The sequence below is a fragment of the Athalia rosae genome, chromosome 3 (genome assembly GCF_917208135.1).
Source record: "Athalia rosae chromosome 3, iyAthRosa1.1, whole genome shotgun sequence".
Classification (NCBI taxonomy): domain Eukaryota; kingdom Metazoa; phylum Arthropoda; class Insecta; order Hymenoptera; family Athaliidae; genus Athalia; species Athalia rosae.
In genome coordinates, this window is record NC_064028.1 from 9194531 (window position 1) to 9218055 (window position 23525).

General features: G+C 42.8%; 1 protein-coding gene across 1 annotated transcript in view; it reads right to left on the bottom strand.

Annotated features, from left to right (window-relative positions):
* LOC105685828 (neuroligin-4, Y-linked) overlaps window positions 1–23525 on the bottom strand; it is a 198926-nt gene that overhangs the window by 137782 nt on the left and 37619 nt on the right. The window contains exons 3-4 of the mRNA XM_048651849.1: window positions 12456–13956; window positions 11904–12079 (exon numbers count right to left, since the gene is read on the bottom strand). Coding sequence (XP_048507806.1) covers window positions 11904–12079; window positions 12456–12703 — 424 coding nt within the window. The 5' untranslated portion in view covers window positions 12704–13956. The remainder of the gene's footprint in view (window positions 1–11903; window positions 12080–12455; window positions 13957–23525) is intronic.

Genomic DNA, 23525 nt, shown 5'->3' on the forward strand with positions numbered 1-23525 from the left:
AAGAGATTTCTCCTCTTTGTGTACCGGGACATAAAGAGGGTATATGGCCATGTATACATACGCCTATATAGTTAATACATACGTAAGGTATAATACCAACTTACATTGGGTTCGTATACAAACCTATCATTGGCACGGGGGGTCTTGGGGTTTCTAGTTACCCTTATATATCCGCTGGCACTTCCTTCAGATAATCAAAAAAAATCACCCTTCTTTTTTTTTCTCATCATCTTTCCTCGTCAATTTCACCTTACATATTGTACCGGTCGTTCGTCTCTCTCTCACCCTACTGTTATCCCTCTATGAAAATCACAACGTTCCAATGACACCGGATTATACTGCCGATGAAAAAATTGTTCTACAATTTTTGCGTTCGTTTGTTATTTTATCGATTTCACCTGGCGATTCGAGTCGATGATTCGTACAATTAATCAATTAATTAAGTTCCATAATTCGATATAAATGCAGACGTAACTTCTTCGCACAGTGTTTGCACTTTGGTGACAGCTCGCAGATGTTCCTTTCGTTTTTGCCTATCATCATCCACCCTTGTAGATCGTTAGCTCAGAGCTGAGAGTGCTATCAATTATCAACCCCGTGATGGTACTTATGCGGGGCCTTGAAACACAACCCTTCGAAGCAAGGTTTACAGGGAAGGAAAATGGAAAAAAAAAGTGTCCGTAAATTGAGCGAAGGACAACGGGCGAATGGGGTGGGAAGCTTTGATAATAATCATAGGAACTATAATGATAACAATGAATCGAAAGATTAAGAAAAATATGTACGGGTCGGGTGAGGAAGACTCATTTTCAAAAAGTCTTCTTTCGTACTCCGCAAATGAATCTTGAGAAATTGAAGAATTAATTTGATTTCATCTCTTGCCGAGGTTATGGGGTTCTTCGTGAAGTTTTTCGGAAGATTTTCAAGTCGGACTAGTACGGCGATCTGAAATTGTTCGAATCTCGCGGATGTCGTAGAAAATCGTATGCAGATGCGTGCATTTGTACTTTATCGCGATGATATTTTATGGGACATAACTCATTATGTGTTTATTATGCGCAAGTGCATACGATTATTGTAGAAATTATACGGGTAGTAGGTATAATAATCTCGAGTATAACATCAGCCAAGTGCATGCGACGAACTCCGAGTACATATAATTACTTGAGGACGTTAGTTTAGATATTTTAACTTGCTTACTCGCCTGGGTTGTTGTACACCGGAATACGGCCACGTAAGGCAAAGTCGAGCGGGCGACGCCCGCGTCCCTGTGGTACGCCGAAGTTGGAAGCGAGAACATAAATTCATAAGTATTCGCGACTGTGAAATACTAGCGCGGACTTTGGCGTAAAGTACAATTACACGCGACCCCGCGACGACGCGAAACGTCGCGACGCGGTTGCCACACTTTTTTCACACCTTTTTTTTTTTTCTTTTTTTTACAGCCGTACACTACACACCACCTACAATTCTTACATTCTTCCCCGGTCGTTCCATCAGGAGAGGAGAACTCGAAGGTGGAAAAAAAGTGAATTACAGAGGGAAGAGAATAAATTTCACTCCGACGTTACGTACGTATACTTTTCGTTCGTGCCATTAGATTTTCCACGAATAAAGGCTGCGGATGTATTTTTAAGCAAATTACAACTGACGTTGAAATAATCAAGCGGGACATTATTCAACGAATGTACAGCGTTGATAATGCAACGGTGTCGATTGTTTTGTTAGGAAGGCAGCTCGGACACGTGTTGTTCTTTTTTCGTTCCATTTTAATGAAATTTTTGAATTAAACTTCAACTTCCGATTGTTGTTAGCCACGTAACGCGGCAAACTTGCCCCGATCTCGCGGTGGGAAGTGCGACTATAGATCTTCTTAATCACATTTTCTTGCAGCGATTTTTCTCTCAGCTATACCGAGGGGTAATTGACGCGATATCGATTCGATTCTCGCACGTTTGTAACGCTATAGATGTAATTACTTACTACCCCGCAACCACTCAAGGTTTTCTACCTTCTACCTCGGCTTCGGCTGGGTACATATGAGAAATCTTTCGAAGCACTACCGAACGTAATTTCGATTCGACCAGGGATCGGTGCTGTTCGACCGATCGGAGAGGTCGGCGAACGCGAAAAAATGTTTCACAAATTTTTGATAATCCTGTGGCGCACTTTTGGTTCCTGTATATACGCGAAATTTGAGGATAACGGGGGTTGAAAATATCCGAATTTCCGAAGCAGACGATTTTTACGTGCCCCGCGAGAACTACGGAATGAGTAGCTCTCGAAGCTCAGAGCGCGGTAAACAGATCAATCATTTTCCTTGGCAGGTAATTTGATACAGATGTTGAAAAATTTGCCATTGACGTAAATTGTAGATCGATGCGAAACCATTTCAAACTCATCTCCGAGTCGGCATCGAAATTTCGAACAGGTAATAGGTATGAAAAAAAGTTCTCTCCGCGCTCTTGATCACTTTTTGAAAATATCCCATCGGAGCTCCGAGATTCCGAAATATTACATTCGCTGACGATAATTAGGAGAGTCGTCGCGATATCCGCCGACTGTACCGACCGTCTTCGGCTCCTCGACGGTCTGCGTTCATTTCGGATTGATAATCAGTCCGTCGCGTTTGTTTTAATTGCATTACCACCTGTAGCAGTCTCGCCGGTTCATCGTGAAATCGTAGATACATATTTTATAGGCACGGTTACGACCGATAACTACGTCAGTCTCATAACTTTCTCCCGGAGGCGCACAGTCTCTTCAAATACGCGCTCTTTAAAGACACTTTAAAATCACTCACTCACAATTCAATCACTCCTCATTAACTCACGAACAAAGTTCAACGCGATCAATCTTTCATAGGTTCGAAATATTAATTAAATTCTGACGAAGTTTCACATGTAATATTATCGAAGGGTTGCTTCATTACGTACATGATGTGAAAAAATGGAATTTGACGAAACTCCGCGAGCGATGAAACGGATTCAGATATTCGTCCGTCCGGTATATTTGATTTCCGGTCGGGAAAACATTTGAGAATTTTTTATCCGTACAGTCAGCTGGATTCAGACCATAAAGATCCAGTCGAAGGCCTCGTTCGACGGTTCAATCGCCGATGAGCCTCGCGCATGGATTCGGTCGACGTTTCTAAAAGAATTAGAAAATATTTCGTTTCCTTTTTCGGCGTGTAAAAAACAACTGACCGGACCCATCCGAAAAAGATTCAACGAATCTCTCGAGGGCAGCGTAGCTTTCTGTTCGGGATAACGAGCTTGTACTCTTGGGACCTGATTACGCTAAATCCCGAACGTATTCCATAGTTCACCGTATACTCGCGTCCACACACACACACACGCGGCTAAGTAAATACACGTGAGACACGCGTATACCGAACACATGATTAAAAATAGGATGGAAGGTCGAAAACAAAATTCGAAAGCAGATGTATGAATATAAAAGCGTTTCATTTTACCGTATAGGTAGGGATCCCCCGGTGCCTTTGTAACTTGGCCGTACCACCTGACAAAGGGATGTTATTAGCTCGTGTGGCCGGAATCAAAATCCTGTAGGAACTCGTCGAATAAATTGCTTTTTTCGGTGCCGTTGCCGTCTACACACGTACACGCCTGTACGTGTATAGACCCGCGCGCGTCCGTGGCTGTACGCTACATTTACACGAACATTTGATTACTCCATTTCTGCTGCACTTCGCAACACTTTGCCGGACTAACGACGTATGAGTTTTCGCCGAATTTTCGCCGGCCGAATGATGCGGGCGGCGTAAAAATGATGAGAAACCCGGGTGAGTTGCAACGGCGAAAGTCGTTTTTCCGAAAAACTGCCATGAATCGCCATTATTTTTGTTCAATCGATTTTCGAGTGCTAGTTTTTCCAAACCGACTCGTTTCGTCGTCGCGCACGGAACGATACTCGTTTATAAAATTACTTCGACGCGATACTCGAGTTGAATAGGAATACGATTGTAATTTCCGGACTCTCCGAAGTAAATCGGGAAGTAGGTACCGACTGGTGTAATTCCGGTACAAGTTCGTCGGCGTAGCGTTGCCCTACGTTATACTCTATAATTGCGCTGTACCTGCAACAGGGGGATAATTGAATCGAGTCCGCTTGTATGACCGAAACTTATATCACGACCCGCAATGGATTCCGTACAACTTTGAGTGGTTTTGACCGAACATTTTAAACCGTGTTAACCGCAACGCATTATCGAAGGTACGAGCGAGCGCGTCGGGACAACATCTGTTACCAAAGTGTTGGTTGCACGAATTGCGGAATTTACATTTGACGATCGTTACCAAGGATTTCGCGACGACGTTGTCACAATAATATACGAACTCGCCACTCGATGCGCGCTTTTTTTCCTACCTCATATTTCCAGCCGTATACGTACGTACCTACCAACCCACGGTTTCCGGTGCGAACGGTAAAAACGACCGGATGATCGTACCTGAATTGCTTGAGCAGGAGTACAATTTTACATGTGAATGCTTTCCGGAATTTTGCTACTTTTTTTTTTTCGCTTCCCCCACGCCCTTCCCTTTCATTCTACATCGCTCGACCTTCTTGTTTCATTTTTGCTTTTTTTTTTTCATTTATCTTATTTTTGCCCTTTTCTCGTTTTTCTTTTTTTTTTCTCTCCCTTCCTACCATTTTTTTCAATCTCGTGTAGTTCTCCCTCTTAACTTCCTCCATCCAACCGGTACAACGAAATTGCTCCATCTCTTTACACGAGTAAGAAATTTTTTGCGGATTGAAAGTGGCCCGACTGAATTATTATCAGCCGCATACGCAGGTCGTCGTCATCCGTACGGTGGAAAAAAAAGCTCTCGTCTCGTTCGCAGTTATATTTGCAACCCGCTTGTCAAATACGGAAGATTGTTTTCAAAGTTAAATTATTTCATAATCGAAAGTAAACTCTGTACTCGTGTCGTCGTAGGGTATACGGGGTGTGCACCGCGGTAGGTTTACTTTCGCCCCGAAGTATTTCGCCCTGCGGTTTTCCGTCACTGCGACTCACCGAAGGAATTCCAACTATACTTCGTAATTGTCGAGTAATTCAAACCCGCTAGTGATTGAATTACGGGCGAAACTACACCCCCGCCTCGAGATTTCGACGGTCGTTACGAATTGTCCCAGTGTTACGACAAACTCTACCTGTACTTTCGTTTAAGCGCGCCGCCATCTGTGAATTGATATTTCTCGAACTTGGAACGATTGTATGGAAATGAAAAAAAAAGTTTCACAAGTTTCGTCGGATCAAACGGTAGGTACTCGAGACTCGAATCGAGGTGTCGGAGCTTCGGTAGAGAGTTAAAAATTCACGGTGGTAATTAAAAAAGAAAGAAAAAAAAAAAAAAAAAACAAGAAAAAGAAGAAGAAGAATTAAAAATAATCCACACGCGAACGAATTGCAGTTTAATGGCAGAACTGTGGAGTTTGAGGAAGGGATGGACTTTGGTTCGAAATTCGAGTACCGTTTGTCGTTACGTACGTACATAAGCGGGAGGACGTGGAGCTTAAAGTTTTTGAATCTCCTCCGGAGCCCCGGCGCTAGCTGTTTTCTTAGGTAGGAAGTGAACTCCCGGACCGATTCTCGATAAATTAGTACTTAATGCGAAAATAGGTGGTGGAATACTCCCTAGACGTCCGAAAGGGAAGCGGAACGCTTTTCCCTAATGAATTTTTAAGTTTTAACGTCCGCCTCGGCAGCCTGAAAAAGTTCTTTCGGAAAAGCTACGTTTCATTGAAAATTACTTTCACCCTCCGTTCTTCTCTACGCCTCTGAGTTCCCGCCGTTTCATTCTACAAATTAAATAATTAATATCAATTGGTATCAGACACCAGACGCTCGGATGTTTTCGTTCGAGGGAAAACACCGTTCTCTTCCTCAAAGCTTCGAGATACTTTATTCATTTTCTACCCTCCCTTTTTCCAAATCCTCGTCATCTGACAAAATTTTCCCTCCTCGTTCGTACAACCTGCGGTTAAAAAAGTACTTTGATAATGAGATGCGTCACGAGAGTCATTTAGTAGATCATTATAAAATACGTCGCATCTACTTTCTTTGTTTTAACATTAATCATCTTACACTTATTTCATCAGAGTAGAAAAAAACAAAAAAAAACAAAAAAACAAGTAAGATACAAAAATGAAGGGAAAAAAATGTGAACCAAAAAAGAAATAGAAATAAAGTGGAGTGAAAAAAAAAAAAATCTCCGAGGGCTATTTTTCTTCGGTGGCATTCGCTAAAGAATAAGGAGTGCCGAAGGGGCTCTACCGTGCGTCTGCCGTAGGAAGAGAATGAGCGAAGAGAGGTAAAAAAAGGGATGATAAAAACGGAGGGGCGAAGGGGAGGAGGGAAAATGAGAAGGAAGGAAAAGAGACGACGGCAACCAGAAAAAGAGAAATGGACACGCCAGGCATGGCCTGAGCGTCGTACCCGCCATCAGCGAAGAGATTGGTGGTGCTGGCGAAATGAATTTTCTGCTGAGAGAAAAATTTAATTACTTTTAATTGATACCGCGAGAAATCTACGCGACCTCTGCAGGCGGCACGTTATACGGTTGGAGAGTTAAGTTCGGGTCGTCAACCTCCAACCCGCAATTCATCCTAATACAACCTCGCTACTTTATACCTAATACCTTTTTCTATATATATGTATAATACCTATTGCCACCCGAGAACAGAAATATGTCCCGCGATGAAATGTATTTTCGCTTCGCTAAGAAGTGCAAATAACTTACATTGTTCATTTTTTTTTCAAGTAATAATTTCACCGTATTCGGTCGGAGCGATGCAGTTCTCGAATAAAACGGAAATTCCGAAAGTACGACAATAGATTTTCATTTTGTCAAGAACTTACCTTGGTTTCTCATCGATATAGATTTTGAAAATGAACGGTCACGGAATAGCTGAAATTCTCGAGGAGTTAAATAAGCAGGAAAAGACGAAGGGGTCGTCTCGATGTTAATATGGTATAAAGATTCGCAGAAACACAGAGAAAAAAAAAAAAAAAAAACAAAAAAAAAAACAGAGAAGACTGGGAAAAGGAGAAAAAAGTGTAAAACGAAAAAGGAAAAGGTATAGGAAAAAGAGAGAGAATCCGCGCACCCCGCGAATTCCGGATTTCGTATATATGTATAACGCGGTATAAGGAGAGAGCGGGCCGGCGTTTTATTCATGGTTCACGTCGTATATCACAGTTTCCAATAAAAGTTTTAAAACTCAACTTAGTGCTCCAATTTCAAACTGAACAATCTCTCTTTTAATTTGGCTAATTGAAATGCGGACTAAAGAAATAATAATCGGAAAGCAAACGATTATTAATGCTCGGTGCCAGTCTGGCGATGTTTGTCTCTTCGGCGTATAGGTATATAGCATGGCGAGTAGTAATAGTCGGTAATAGTATAAATACATAGTAAAAGAGCTCGCGTACAGTTTGCCCCGGTTAAACGCAGATCCGAAACTTCGTGACTCGGAAAACGTACCACTCATATATATATACACACACACACATACCGATGTAACCCGCACGTACGTACATAACGCGGGTATCTCTCGTAATTCGTCACGTTTTGCAACTTCGATCTCTCACTGCTTTGAAATTCCCAGACCGTCGTTTGTACGTACACACACACGCGTGTATATATATATATATATATATATATATATATATATATATATATATACCTGTTTTCAAATTACTTTGAATTTAAATACCGTGGCTTATGTACGTGTACGTACGCCGCTATGTATATACATATACCTCGAAACGCGAAACTCTTTCGCAGGTGTACATACACGTCGAGATACGTATGTAGATTCATTCTACCAACGTGCGATAGGGCGTGTTTAACGGTGGCCATATTAAGTACATACATATGTATTTCTTTAATATGTAACCACCGTTTTAAACCACGAAACGCGCGTCGGAATATTAATTTATCAAAACGTCCGATTCACATTTTACCAGTTCTCAACTGCCGCTTGTACATCCATACATACATACATACATACGTATATATATACGTATACATTCGGCAGGGGGGGCATGTTTTTGTGAAACGGGTTGACATTGATTAAAACCACGCGCCAGTCGAGCTTTTGTTTCTAGCGATATCAGCGACGTGGCACCCTTCGCGCGGTACCGTCGGCTGCAACCCCCTCAAAGTTACATTCGAAAAGATAAGGCGACGCGTCCGCGTTACCGCGAAGAGAACCGCCGCATCCGTTTCGATCGAAAAGCTGCGTGCGAGCTTTGAGAGATACGATCGCCGATATTCCTCGCCGGGAATCACGACCGCGTCGTCGTATCGAGAGTCCGGCCTAAATAGATTGCTCGGCCTTTGAATACCTTTGCACGTGATTTTTCCGGCAAATCTATTTCGCGTGACGATCGCGCCCGAGATAAGGCCACTTTACGGCGCTGTTGTAAAACAGAAATAACGAAAAAAAAAAGAAAAAAAAAAAAAAACTGTGAAACATGAGAGGTGAAAGGGAGTCGTTTTGTAGTGCGAATGATCAAAGACCTCGGAAATAGGATGAGCTTGCGGTGGAATAACCTCATACACACGTATAACGGTATATGTGTATACATACGTATAGTTCCGATTGTCGGGTTGCTTATGACTCCACTCGTCGGCGAAGCTTCTCCCGTTTCAAATGTATACCACTTAACCACCCGGTAGGTAAATTTTTCTAAGGAAATCCGATACGGACACCTGTGTACTATCGTCGGAAATAGCAACGGTGGTATGGAAGCGTATCGCCAGTGATTAATTCGCGCTGTTATACCTTTTGCACGTGTAAAAGCGAAGTGTAGATTTTTTTAGTTTACTTGGTCCTCAGTTTATTTTCTCTTCTTATATACATGTACGTAGCCGCACAGGGCCGTAACGCCGTTATGAACACGGAATCGTTAGCCTCCGTAATTAATAAAATGATTAAACGAACTCTCGACGTACACCATTAATTACAGCAAACCCTTCCGCTAGACTCAGCTAATATAATTTTTACGACATATTATTTCAACATGATCGCGAGGCGACACCGTGGAAAACTATATATGTGTACACGCCGCGTTTGCTCGTTCCTTCGATTTTTTTTACTACACCACCTTCCTTTTTCGCTTACCGTCGATCCAACCCCGACGGATATTCTCTCCCCGTCTCATTTCTGTTACTCCGTTTAATTTCACATGGAGCTTGATGAAATCGAGTCGGAGCTTAAATATCTTACTCCAAGTTGTGGAACCTTCGGTGCAGGGATCATGGGGGTTTGATGAAAACGAATCTCAGGGGGTATTACCGCGGTGCAGCAACGTCTCCCCGGCAATCGCACAAAGGGTTGTTCGTGTAATGAGCTCAATTCATTCGTACAGCAGCTGGAGATCCTACCCGGAGCCGCATTGATGTTGGATCGAAATAAAATTTATATCTGTTGAGGAATTTTTCGTGGATATAATTATTTACTTGCCGCTATCGCGATAGACCTGTATGGATGTGAGATCGTCTTTTGCGGACGATATCAACGTGACACGTGAAAATTTGCATGCCCCGGTGAAACGAGTCGCGCTTTTTAATTGGATATAAAGAAAAAAGAAAAAAGAAAAAAGAAGGAAGAGAAAAAAAAAAGATGAGAAACTGAGGAAGTAAACTCGACGTTGGTTGGTATAATATACAACCATCGTCTGACGCGAAGGGAAGACTTGGCTCGCCGGGGGTTATGAGGAGACACTAGAAACCTGATGGAGAGCGGGTTACAAGTACGGAACAAGGAGCAACCCAGACAACGAGGGGTCAAAGTGTACCGGGGTTCTTCAACCCTTCCTGATATCAATCTGGAGGCGTTAATTTGTACCCCTTTGTCGCGAAACCCCCTTCCCGCGCGACATCGTCATCGCCTTTCATTCAGTCGGTTTCATTTCTCCGATCTCTCGGAGCGTAGAGTGTTTTCCGTGATTCTTAAGACCGTCTTAAATTTGAAAACACGGGCTCCATCGCCTCAGTTATGGTCGGGATATCCGAAAGGTGGAGAACGCGGAGATGTCCCGTCGAAGTATTTCGATAATCGATTCGTCTTCGCCGGCAAAGCGTTTTTCTTTCACTTTCTTCAAAATCTCATTTCTTCCACCTTCGGTCGGTCGATATCCGCTTCGACTGCTTAAACGCGTACATTTGAAACTAAAAAACGTTCGATTGAACTTTACAGAAGATTGGGATGCACCGCAGCATATATATGTATATGTAAAAGATATAATGTACGTATAACGTATAATACGTATTACGCTTATTGTACGTACGTACGTACGGAGGTGTAACGTATAGGTGGCGCGTGCGCCCCGGTTATAGATATGCGGAAAGTGCGGGGAACGAACAAGGGATAGAGAAGAGGAGAGTTGACCCAGATGAACGAGGTCGACCCGGACGTAGACCCGGGGACGACCGGGAGGACCGGGACATATCTATTGTGATTCCGTATAGTATATATATATATATATATGTACATATATACATATATACATATATATGTACGCCGTGCGTTGTCAGTGCGGTACAAATCGCCCCAGTCCCTTTTCATCCCAGAGACACAAATGCACGGACGGCGAGTACACCGCGCAGCGTCGTGCGGGTGGAACCGTTTTCCTCAATTAATCGCGCCCCTTAATTATAATTATCGGGGGATCCACTCGGAATTGGGAGACGATTGCGAACGAAATTCCGTTGGAGGTAAAAAAGAAAAAGGCTTCCCATACTTTTTCATAGGTATTTCAACGGTGTCGAACTTTTCTCACTCAACATTGCGCGGGGGGCTTTGATAATTTCGCAAAACTCGTCGTAGACAATATTACGGAATTTTCAGACGCTGCACACCCCCCTTCCCCCGCCTTACCCCATCCCTGCCCGTCGAGCTTCCAGAAAGCAACAAAACTTACTTTCGGATTTGCTTGGAAAACTTTTCTTACTGCAAGCACATCTTACTACCTATATTCGCCAGAGGGTGGTATAGCAACGCGGTATACTTTGGTCAGGAATTGTAGAACTGCTGCGCTGCACAAGTACATCTATATATATATATACATACACACACACACACACGAGTGTTAGTTGTACGTATTTTGTTCCAATACGAATAAGATGCAATATTATATATTATTATTGAAAACGTTCCACGTCGCTCGAAATCTACGTGCCGAGAAAGTGAAGTACGCGAGTGCATATATATACATGCGAATATTTGCTATGTACATGTACCATGTATAAATACACATATATATATACATATACCCACCGGGAAATGAAAAGTAAGAACAAACGAAAACCCTCGTTGAAAAATTGTGCGCACATGTGCGCTGACGATAGGCGTAAAGAATTGATGGTTATACATTCCCTCACGTTCTATGGGAAAAACCCAACCCCTACCCACGTTCTTCGTACCTTACACGTACAGGGTGTTTCGTGCGGTATTTTCTCACCTTTAACAAAAGACGAGCCCCGTAGGTAACGCCTAGATTTTTCCAACAATTTTTAACCTCAACGGAAATGGAATTAAAAAGTTTCAAACTCTTGCAATATAATCGTGTCAACGTTTCAAACTTACATAAGCTCGTTTTGAAATAGCGCTTCGCTTAACTTTAATTTCAATGTTCTTATTACGGAACTGCAGTCCGTACCGTTATAACGTTTCACAACCTGTTGCGGATCTTTTGAAAAAAAAAGGAAAAAAAAAAAAATTCGTTTTTTTTTTTTTTACGCGCTCACGGCCAGTGCTTTACGAAAAATGCCCGCCGGTCGCGTTTCACCATTACTGCACTATATCATTCATCGTGCGTTATAATTTTCTCACAGTCAAATATACGCGACGGTTATTAAAAGACTCACCCATTGCCGGAGCGTAAATATTTAGATAGAGGCAATCTTCGCTCTGATTACGAAGATAGGGTAGTAATCTCCTCAAGTATTCCACTCTTCCTTTCGGCATCTTTTCCAACGCTTCCTGCTCATTCGTTATATCGGGGAGTTTCTGGGGGCAAACCGGACCGACGGAGTCTGATAATCTGGAAAAATTAATAACCTTTGTTTAATCTTATTGTTTGAAGAAATTAAGTTATAACGATCGACCCTCGGAAAAGCAATTTTGGTTATCATTTCCAAGTATAGGATTCGCGGATCTGATACGGCTATACTTGAGAACAAATTATCCTACTCTGATTAGTCCAGGGGGGAAATTTGAAGGGAATATTCCCCACTCCACCCGGTGATTCTACCTCCGCAAAATAACGGGGGGGAAAAAAAAAAAAAAAAAAAAATCTTAATCCGTTCGAACAGCACATCACAACGTTCACCCGGCTGACGTGGATGAGTGAAATTCTGTAATTTTAGTCAAAGGTATTCTGCTTTGGGTGCCCAACTACTAATTCAACATCGACTCACCTGATTCCGTCCCAAGGACTCGGTGCTCTGGTGGGTGAGAATCTGTTACCTCCAACAGGTGGGGTTGCGTAGGGTATGCCGAGGTATACTTCGATGGGTTTTAGAAATTTCAGCGGTTCAAAAGACTGGATAAATCCCTGGATGCGACCGTATCTCGTTTGCACTATTCTCTGGTTTAGTTTGGTCTTTATCGAAAGGGATAGAGTCGGAGGTGTGATCAGGCAGACGAGGATGATCAAAAGTTCCATTTTGGAGCCAACGTTCGTTCGTTGGACTTGAAAATCGATCGACGAAACTCGACGACTCGAGATTAGACTAATTAATCTTGGATTACTATACCTCGAATGTTTTCATTATTTTTATTATAACCGTTAAGGCTTTTTACGTCCGTGAAACTTTTGAAATATTTCTTACGACTCGTTAAACCGCACTTTACAACGTACCTCGTTTAAATCTTCTCTTTTTATTCCTCGCTAGTTTATTCCAAGTTCATACACATATCAGCTTTGTCGATCCCATCAAATTCCCTTCTCCTCTTTCCTTCTCCTTTTTACTACCTTTTTTTTCTCTCAACTCGATCCTAAATAAGACCGAACACGCGAGTCGTTGTTGAAGTAGCTTCGAGTATTCATTCTCCGAACGATTTCTGGAGTTATATCAGCTCCTCTTTCGTCACGAGTATTTAATATTCTCGTCGGTTGACCTCGTAATTTGTCCAAGACGGACAAAATAGAATTCGATAATCAAGGTCGCTGTTAATGGAGAATCGAATCGTCATCCGACGAGTTATCGGAATCCCTATGCGATACCCGATCCGTCTCGACGATCACCCGAAGCTGAGAGACAAGCCTATATTACACCGATCTTTGCACTCCGACGAAAGAGTTGAAGGACGACGCGCGATTGATACCGTATAGGAGATCAGAAATTTGTGGATCTCGGAAAGGATTTTCTCGTGCGAGAAGGTCGAGAAACTGGATACGCAATGGCGTTACTACCGTCCCCCATTTAGTGAGCAATTGGTCTTAATAAGGTCCCTTCTAATTCCCCGAAGCGTCTACGCTGACGTTATCCCCGCAGAATCGGCTCGGTCGCCGTCTCAAACTCACTAACATTAACTGTAAAGGACGCGAGTTAGTTCTCCCGGGATTTTAGGAGGCTCTGCAACGAAACACTACGGACAATATCTTCGAGGTGACGGCAACGTTCGCCGGACGACTCAATTCGATCGGGATTCGTTCTACGTTATGTAACTTTGATTTATCGATTGCGTTTTAATTGATTCGGAATTTCAGTTCCGTTGTCGTCCGTTATTTATTTTTTTTCCGAGGGAATTGGAACGGTGATTCGTGAGGGCGAATTATAATTATGTACGTCATCCGCGCTATCACCGGAAACGTAACTGCACTGCACTTTACGACCTCTGAAACAGCCGGAGCAGCTGTAATCGCTGTCGTTCCTTCCCTAGTGGCACATTGTCACTAGGTGCTAATGAAGTAATCTGAAACAAACAAGAACAATATTCATTTATCAAGAGGTTTCCTCATTCTGTGTTCCACTCTTTCGGTTCACTCCTATCTTAGCCCATGCACCTATTATTTTATCAGGAGCGTCGCGACGCGTCGCTACAGAGCGACGAAATTCTAGAACTTTCTTTCACCCCTCTTATTTTTTCCCTTATCTCACCACCCATTCGTTCTTCATGCCGCGTTCATTCCAGCGTTTCTTTTTTTCCGTTTTTTTTTTTCCCCTCCTCAACCCCTCTTCGCGTTCTTTTATTTTCGGAAATTCTATTTTACATTCGCGTTACGTACCGCGATCCGCTACTCTTTATTTCATCCAGATTTTCTATCTTTCCCGCGCGAGTCTCCAACTCGGCGTTGTACGTACAACACAGAGTTGCCCTGTACGGTATATACGCATTGATAAAATACGATCGATATACCGCGGGGGGAAACTATGCTCGTAATATTCTCTCTTTCCAACACCCGGAAGGGCGGGTGTATCTCCCATCGCTTCTACTTATCGTTACCGTCGACCTCCAGTCGAGGGAGGAGTTTCCCGATCCTCCCTAGGTCGCCGGCTACGACGATCGCAGACAACGCGGTGAACGGTTTTCCTTAGATTTCAGACTATGCGAACAGAGCGAGACCTTTGAAAAAAAATAAGTGTACACATATGCATGCAAACTGCGGGATCGCTATTGCGATATAACGTAGTACCGTGTCGGTGCAGCGTTGCACGTTGAGATTTTTCCCCCAACAGTTTTTCCGATTTCTCGGCGAACCTCGTGCAACACAGTTTCAACGTTATCCGTGCCCTGGATTCGAAGAATATGTATACAGAGGATTCGCGAAAATATCCTCAACCACTCCGGTGATACGTTCCCTCGTATAACTGACCAGGGAAATAAGTAACGGCGGAATACCGAGATCATAATCCCCGTGAGCGAAGAAGCGTTTTTCCGATCAGTGAATCCGATTCGTGGTTGGCCGCACTGCTTTCAATAAATTTTCTAGGATCAATGCATCATCAAGGCATTCTATCGAGGAAACTTGGTCGGTTCTGGCACAGAAACTTCTCCCACCCAACGAACTTTTCATTCCATACGTACGCCACATATGTATGTACATACATAAATTACGCTTACGTATACCTATACCTATATGTATACGGTTCCCGCAAGGCACCGGTACGTTGGAGCGAGAGAGCGAGAGCGAGAGAGAGAGAGAGAGAGACGGACCATCGAAACGGCATCGGAACGCTTCCACTGTACCAAAACTTTACAAGTGGTATAGATAACTGTTTGAGTTTACCAAGTGTATAGTAATGATTGTTTAGGCTGCTGCGATGTTGCAACGGGCAAAGCGAGCGAAGGTAAAAGCGAAACCAGAAACGGTATACACCGCGCTCTACCGGTGTACCGAAACCATTTGCGTAGGTTTCGTCGGGGTCGTAGCGTCGAGGTCAGGTCGAGGACGGAACTCGACCCTAAGGATTACGGGCAGATGTTTCGAGCGCAAAGGGCTATCGGACGCTGAAAACGTGGAGCGTCAGATCAGGGCGAGCTTACGCAGCCTCGTACAGGCGGGGGGGAGGGGGGGGGGGGTGGCCCCCGGTTCTTCCCGGTCAGAGGAATGGCTACCCTTGGATTAATTGATAACCAAAATGGCGGGTAATTATGAATAGGTGATAGGAGGTGGCGGTGGTCAGCCGGAAGAGATTTTCGCGGAGGGTTCTGCTTCTGGACGTTGTAGTTTCGTCGGCGAAGTGTAGCGGGAAATTAAACTTGTTAGTCGGAATAATCGATGAAACGGCGTCGAGGCTACATGTATATCTGTGCGCGAATTCACGCGGAGGCCTAATTAATTTCTGCGAATAGATCTCAACGAATCTGGATTAATTTTATTCGCGTTTCGAATCTTCCGGCCGCGCCACGGTGATTATACATCAACGTGGAGGGAAACACAATTTGCCGACTGGAATTACACCCCGATATTACAGAAATTTAATAACACGAAAAAAAAAGACAGGATAGGCAAAAAAAAAAAAATGTCAGTCAGTATGAGAATCCGCGCGCGAGACCATCCATCAGTGGATAGGATATAGAGGGAGTCTATGAGGATAAAGTGTAAAAGTATTGTCCGCTCACTTAGTTCCTTCAGAGATGGATTCCGTTATTTAGTTACAGAGACAGGGCCTCCGCTGCTTCGGGCGTACGATCTAATTGAACAACTTTGCGGCTTCAGCTGTATCCGCGCGGACCCATAAATCTTCATTTTCCCTGTGTCAGAGCCCGCCAGCCAGCCTTTTGCCTAACGCCGATACGCATGCCCCCGACCTCACTGCAAGCGCAACCATTTTTCTAATTCTTTCATCGACCGAAGGGAAGGAAATTAAGCAAAGTGCTCAAACCTCGACCGTTCGAAATAAATATCGAAACGTTACTTACGATCCCCTCACTTCCCACGGCTTTTTGATTGATCGACCCCAAATCACGTAAGCATCGCTCCGAATGGCGCCGATAACCGAATTTCACACTGTCACCCTACGTAAAACGATTGATAATAAATCTCCGGAACTCGATACTCAAAAATTGACCTACGCTTGCCACGCGGTTACCTCGGCGATCTATTCGACCCTCGGCACTGACGCGTGTAACGGCTGGTGCATCGGATCAATTGTGATTACGAACTGCGATGATTCGACCAATTACCACCGATCACGTTTGTACACAGGTATACATCGGCATGGAACGGTATCGGTCACTTTACGTCGGTTCTCCGCGGCGTATTTATCGCACAGTCGACGATAAAAATCGCGTGAGAATTTCGCATCAGCGCTTAATCTCCGTAATGAAACAGTGTCAGAAGTTCGCCCGATCGGAGCCGACTGACATTCGTTCGCCCTTATTTTGCAGATAATTCTTTTCCGCAGCGAATTCAGTGGAAAATTCAGTAGCCGAGTTTGGTACACATATCCGTCAGAAAATAGAGTAGCTCTAATTAGCCGACACTGAAAGCTTCGTTTCCCGTTTCTCGCTATTTTTTTTAATTTTTATTTTTCTTTTATTTCGTTCTTTCTCTTCTCCATCTCATTTCTATTCTCGTTTTCCGCGGATGTTTCTCGGAATTCGCGAAGCTGGGTAATTTTTTTCGGTGGGTATACCGGAGAGTGTATCTCCTTTGGAAATAGGGTATATATATATACGTAAGGTTGGAGTGTGGAAGAAAATCTGAACTCCGAGACTGCGGGGCGGTGCGTGTGCGTCCTTTAAGTTAGCGTGTAGCGTGTACGCGTGTAGGGGTATCCCCGCTCGGTTAGTGTGGGTGGAGATTCTCCCTGTTGCGAGAACGGAGAACCGACACCCGGGGAATCGTACAGCGAACTTGGTACGTACGCGCGGAGACAATGCACATTTCGGTGGAATGTCCTTGCCAGGACTTAATTAATATAACAGTCCCTCCCAACGGCTATGTCTTCGCGCGTGTATAACTTCGCCGCGGTATAAGCGTATACGTGTACACATCTACCGAATGTATACAACCTGCTTAAATGGTATCCGGTGTGTTTTCGGCACGCCGCAATTTTGGCAGAGCCAAGTGCAATTTTCCGACTTTATACCACGCCCCATTTCAATCCCTTCGTGCAGCTATTCAAAAATTCAGAAGTCGCGCGAGCTCACTTTTATTTCCATGCATTGTATACGACGCGAGAGGAAAAACGCGTGGGACGTTATACCTACTGTCAAAATTTTATTTATTCATTTTTCGTCTCCCTCTTTATTTCATCTCACTGTTTTTTTTCTACCGCGTTAACCGCCGCCTCGTTTGGCTTAAATAAGAAATTACACGCGACGATGACGTTTTTTTTTCGTTCCTCGTCGCTTCCGCGGATAAAAAATTTATTTTTTACCTCCGGTACTTTAATCAGCGTACATTTATCATGTTCGGGTTATTATATTCAAATATACGCGTATACATCGACTGACGAACAATTATTTCTCACGCAATGAATTCGATCGTTTTTTTTTTTTTTTTTTTTTCACATTTTCAATCTTCGCGTTTTACCCGAGTGCGAGAGAATAATTGAACGGTGGAGATTTTTTCAAGATATGTCTCGGAGAAAATTTTTGCTTTTCTTGCACCGTGTCTGCAGGTAGAGCAGCCGGTCGACCGAGAAGTAGCTGAGCAGCCTATTGTTGGATATATACGAGGAGTTGGTTGGCACGGTAGTTATTATGATCATTTTCTCGTAGTGCAACTTCAACCTTCCATCCCTTCGAAATATGGGCAACGAGAGCGAAGTACTTACACGTCTGACGTACATACCTATGCGCACACGTCTACATTTCTCGCAGATCTTATCTACGCGTATATTTCTGAAAAATTTTCTGCCCAACTTTTGCGAAGACGCGTTCCATTCAATTAGTGATATTCAACAACTGCGATTGCGATTACAACGGAATATTTTTCATCGTTCGAGTCGCGGAATGTGGAATCACTCATTTCTTTCTCGTCGCTTTTCACGTGTACCTCTATTATTATCACGCGGTCCAATAAAAAAGAAGTAGTCGAATTATCGGCCCACTCTGGTATGAAACTGCGAACCATAGTCTTTGACGAGCTGTGAAATGAGAAAATTTAGGGCGGGAGTTCTAGCGCGATGAAATTGAAACCGGAGCTGAAACTCGTGGAGAATCTTGTAACGGTGTCAATCGGTGTTTTCTTCACTGTGAAATTCAAATTAGCTTCGGTTTCTCACAGTCGTCGGTAAAAGGGAAGGAAAATTGGGAATGTGGGGGACGATTCTCTCTCTCTCTTTCTAACGTAGTCACGTTTCGACGGTGGGGAAGCTACACGTTCGGCATATCGTTAGCCGATTTCGTAAAAAAGGCGAACTTCGAGCGATACGTCATCCCTGACAATAATTCGTTCGTCGGTGTAAACCCGATACTCGCCCCCCGAGTAAACGAACTCTTCGATTCAATTTTCTAATTCGGTGTAGAAGGTTTCCCAGAAACATATATCGCAGAAATTAGAGAATGAATTGAGACGAAGCGGATGTTTGTATAATTGATTGCCAAGCTTGTGGCTGATTTCGATCTGAACTTGTGCGGATAATGCCAAGTATTCCAGGGGCTTCTTCAATCACTTGTAAGTTTAAACTGGGCTCAACTCGCCGGAAGTTTGCGGTGGAAGTTGAATCAAGAATGCACCGCGGCAATCGAGAATCCCCTTGGATCGGGTATGTCGTCGTCGAATAGTCCGCCGGATGGAACGAGCGAATTTCATATTTCATCCCTTTCTTTGCGACCCTCTATATATATATATACATATATACGTACATTCGGATCGCCTAGAAATTGTACAGATTGGTTTGTTTCGTCGCCGAGTATCGATTGCCTCTACGGTATCAAAATACGTTTATTTATTTATTTTTCTTTTTTTTCCTATTTTTCCATTACTCGCGGAGAATCTACTTCGGTTGCTGAAATTCAAGTTGCATTCTCTTTGTCCGGACGCGACGTCGAGCTTCCTGGCAAAGATGCCTTTTCGGGTTGTTCAATGACCTTCGTGACTCGGAAGTACCGCGCGTGCATCTAGAACAGACTTCCGTATACCGACCTAATGAGGCGCAAAGAAAAGAAACTCACAACAGAGAAAACCGCGGCGGGTAATACCCGCAGCGCGGCCAACGTACACCGCCTCCTCGGGGCGCTTGTTACCAATCTTGACGATGCAAAAATAGACACGTAGGTATACCGGAAAATGTGGATGGGGGTCGTCGCGGTTACTTTTCTCATTCCACGGCAAAAGGTGAAAAAAACATAGAACGGGGTACGGGAGATGGAAGATGTTACCATTGTGCAGCCTGCCGGGTGTATAATTGAAAATTACAACACAAATTACGAAAAAGGACTTTTTCTTTTTCCCCGTCTCACGTAATTCTGGTACGTATATATAACCCAAAAGTCGTACGGAGCTACCCTATCTATTTCAATTCCGCACGAGCAGTTTAAATTCGACGTCGTTTTTCGTTTTTTTTCTTTTTATTTTTTTTTTTCTCTTTGGCAGAGAAAATTATAGCGGGAAATCTCGGCGGTTCGCCCGTGTAAGGTGAAATAAAATTATATTCAGGGATCGCGAATCGTCCCGCGGCACGGCGACTCGGGTCGTTTCGTGAAAAAAAAAAAAAACTTAATAATCGGAAATAAAATGTAAACTAATGTACGAAATCTGTATATATTCGAAGATCTCTCGCTACATTTACTTTTCAGTCGGTTTGAAACGGTTTAAAAATTTTTCTCGCATTAAAATTTCATTCGACATTTTCAACCTCAATTTCTCTTTCTCTTTCCCGATTATTATCGATAGAACGGTTTCGATACGTTCACCTTCCATCGTTGCATTCAATCTTTCACAATGAAAAAATATTATACGGAAACAAAATGTTCGACTCATCGTTGAGTAGCAATTAAAATTATTGACGGAATACGGACGGGTGTATGAATTTATTTATTTGAGAACGATCGATCAATTTATCGACGACGAAACGATTGGCAGTAGGTGATTTGATCGTTCGAAATTATCGCCGTCACTAACTTCTGTATTGTGATTTTCTATAACCTATCAATGAATACACTTGACTCGATGATACAAGGTCGTTTGCGTTCGTAGACAAGGTCACAACACAGAAACACAGATAGGGTTGAAGTAGAAAAAGGAGACTCGAGACGAGCATGCTAGATCGGATGTGGTCTATTATTATGCGCCGGTATCAAAGATGCAATTTATCGATGTAACAAATTATTTTACAATGACAAGCTTGCTCGGAATAGCGAGGATGATGAATATGGAATATAAGGTACACCGGATACTAAAAGTTTTTGAATAAACGCGTTTGAAAATATTCCCCACAGGGGTAATAATGGCGGCGTAGCAAAGTTATAAAACGCAACAATTAATAACAGCTCCATACCCTTGTATATAACCGTACATCGTTTCCGAGGGTATCGCAGCTTAGGTTACGCCCGCTGTACATATAACAAAAGTATATATGTATATATATATATTTGTAAGGTGCTGTTATATCGGTGCAAGTTTCTCCCGACAAATTTAATTAAGTTTTTGCTGAGCTGCAAAATCAACCTCTTCCCTTTTGACTAACATACATACGCTCCATGTATATATTATGTCGTATACATAGATATAACCCAGCCGTACCTAGTACATAATATATCACGATACGCAATCGTGCACTTGACGTTTCTCTCAACTATATTATGTACATACATGTACGATATTTGATGCACAAAGCATCCATAGAAATTACGACATTCTCATCTCGGTGCATATAATTCGGCACCACGGAGGTAGAAAAATTTGAAAAACAACGCCTCCGTCAATTTAACGAAACTTAAGTTTTTTATATTCGATTTTATCAGACGACGAAAATAGAGATGTATCGTTGAGATCACGCTACAAGATCTGCGAGATATTTAATTTTGGGCTCCGAAAATTGCCGGAAGTTACGACCTTGAGTTAGTCGACGTTAATTGAAACCAAAAATCGATACATGAAGTATCTTGGTTTTTTTTTTTTTTTTTTTTTTTGAGTGGTTTGAGATAAGAAATTCAAATCCATTAATTAAATTCACCCCTCTATCGAAATAATCGAGTTATCGGCAATTTTTTATTTCTCGAAGAAAAAAATTGAAGTTACCCTGATTCGTGGCGTGTTTCCGAGGTCAAAATACGTTGAAAAACCATCATATGATCGATTTTGAAAATACTCAATTTCTGGTCCAAAAATCGAATTCGGATATTTTTCGATTTTGGGGTGAGAAACCAACATTTTTTTCTTCGGATTTTCCATAGTATTCTTATGTATTTCATCTCAGGAGTCCAAATCTGTAAGTCAAATTAATTCATTTGTGAAATTGATCGAGTTATCGCAAATTTATCGCCTCGAAAAGTGAAAAATCAAACATATCTCACCGGAATTTATTCCTGGCTTGATTCAGTCGGCGAGTATCGAAATACATAAGAATAGCCTATGAAACTCTATTAAACTTAATTGAATAAAGAGAAGCCCAAAAATCGCTAAAAAATTTCGCATCATCATCAAATCATATACAAGAAACTTTCTACAGGAATTTTCTCGGCTCTGAAAATTACATACTTCCGATGAATAGGTTTGGACGCATGTTTTATACATATAACTTTTGTTCCATGTACAACAGCGTTCGAAGAGCTTTCGTTCCGCAGTCAGAATCAAGAACGAAGGTACATTCAAGATTATTTACGTGTAAGGAACAAAAATTGAGGTTGAATAAATTCTCACCAAATTCGGCTGTCTTTCTAGCTGATTGTGAGAACACATTGTGCAGCGTTTGCGGAACCTGCGGAACGGGCGCGATACTTTCGGGCTTTTTTCAACTCTCTCTCTCTCTCTCCCCTTTTTTTTCACGTTCTCCTCATTCTCCGTATTATACACTCGTCAAATTATCATTATCACGTTTTAAGCTCCACTCCCACTCTCCAGCCCCCGATCTCGTAACCCGTGCGGCAGAAAACTCGGCTCACGTTTGTTATCACAACAGTATAAACGTGCCGTGTAATACTAGCTTTACCCACCTCGTATCCCTAAGGTTCTTTCCCGGAGCTTGCAGCCCTTTTCCCTTTTCCCTTTCTCCTTTTCCCTTTTCCCTTTTTTCTTCGTCTCTTTTTATTCTCTACTTTACCGTTCCCGTTTACCCTTCATGACTTCGCAGCTTGTTTCCCGCTGCCTACGCATTCTATATACGTATACGTATACGTATAGCACGTTGAATTCTTTTCGCTAGTCGGTGTTGCCAGCCCGATGTAAAGGACGATGATGAGAGAGGAGAGCTGACGGCGGGTGCGCGTCGCGTTGATCTCCACTGAATTACGAGCGGCAAAGGACGCTCGGATAATAATGAGTACAATAAAATTCTCCGGGTCCATAAGGTTCTCGTACCCTTGTCCCAAGGTGAACTTATTCCGACGACAAACAACAGCTCGACTCTGCGTGAAAAGTATAACTTTGGAGCGTCGCGGTGAAAAAAAGGTTGAATTAAAATCAAACACCCGCGAAGAACGACGAAAATTCGAAACCCCGCGAAGTGGGCGCTTGTAGCTCCTTCATCTACGTTAGATAGAAAGTGGAGAAGAAATATTCTCGCTCGTGAGAGACCAGCTGAGAGAACGGTGAATGGTTTATTTTGCAACTAACGCGATGAAAAGAAATACTCCATATCATCACAGGTGATACGGCTGCGTTCGGTTTATCTTTCTCCATTATCGGAATTCAATTTTCAAGTTATACGGTGTAAAATTGTATAGAATAAAATGAAAGAAAAAAAAAGAAAAGAAAAAAAAAAGATTGACGGATACGGCAGGATATTACGTTGATACAATGCGCTGGATTTTTTTTTTATCGATCGTCGGAGGATCTTCCTTCAATATAATCAACCGCGTGTCTGGGCAGGGATAGTTGGGCTATACGTATTTGCCGGATGTTCGTTTTATTGACAACGGACACGCGA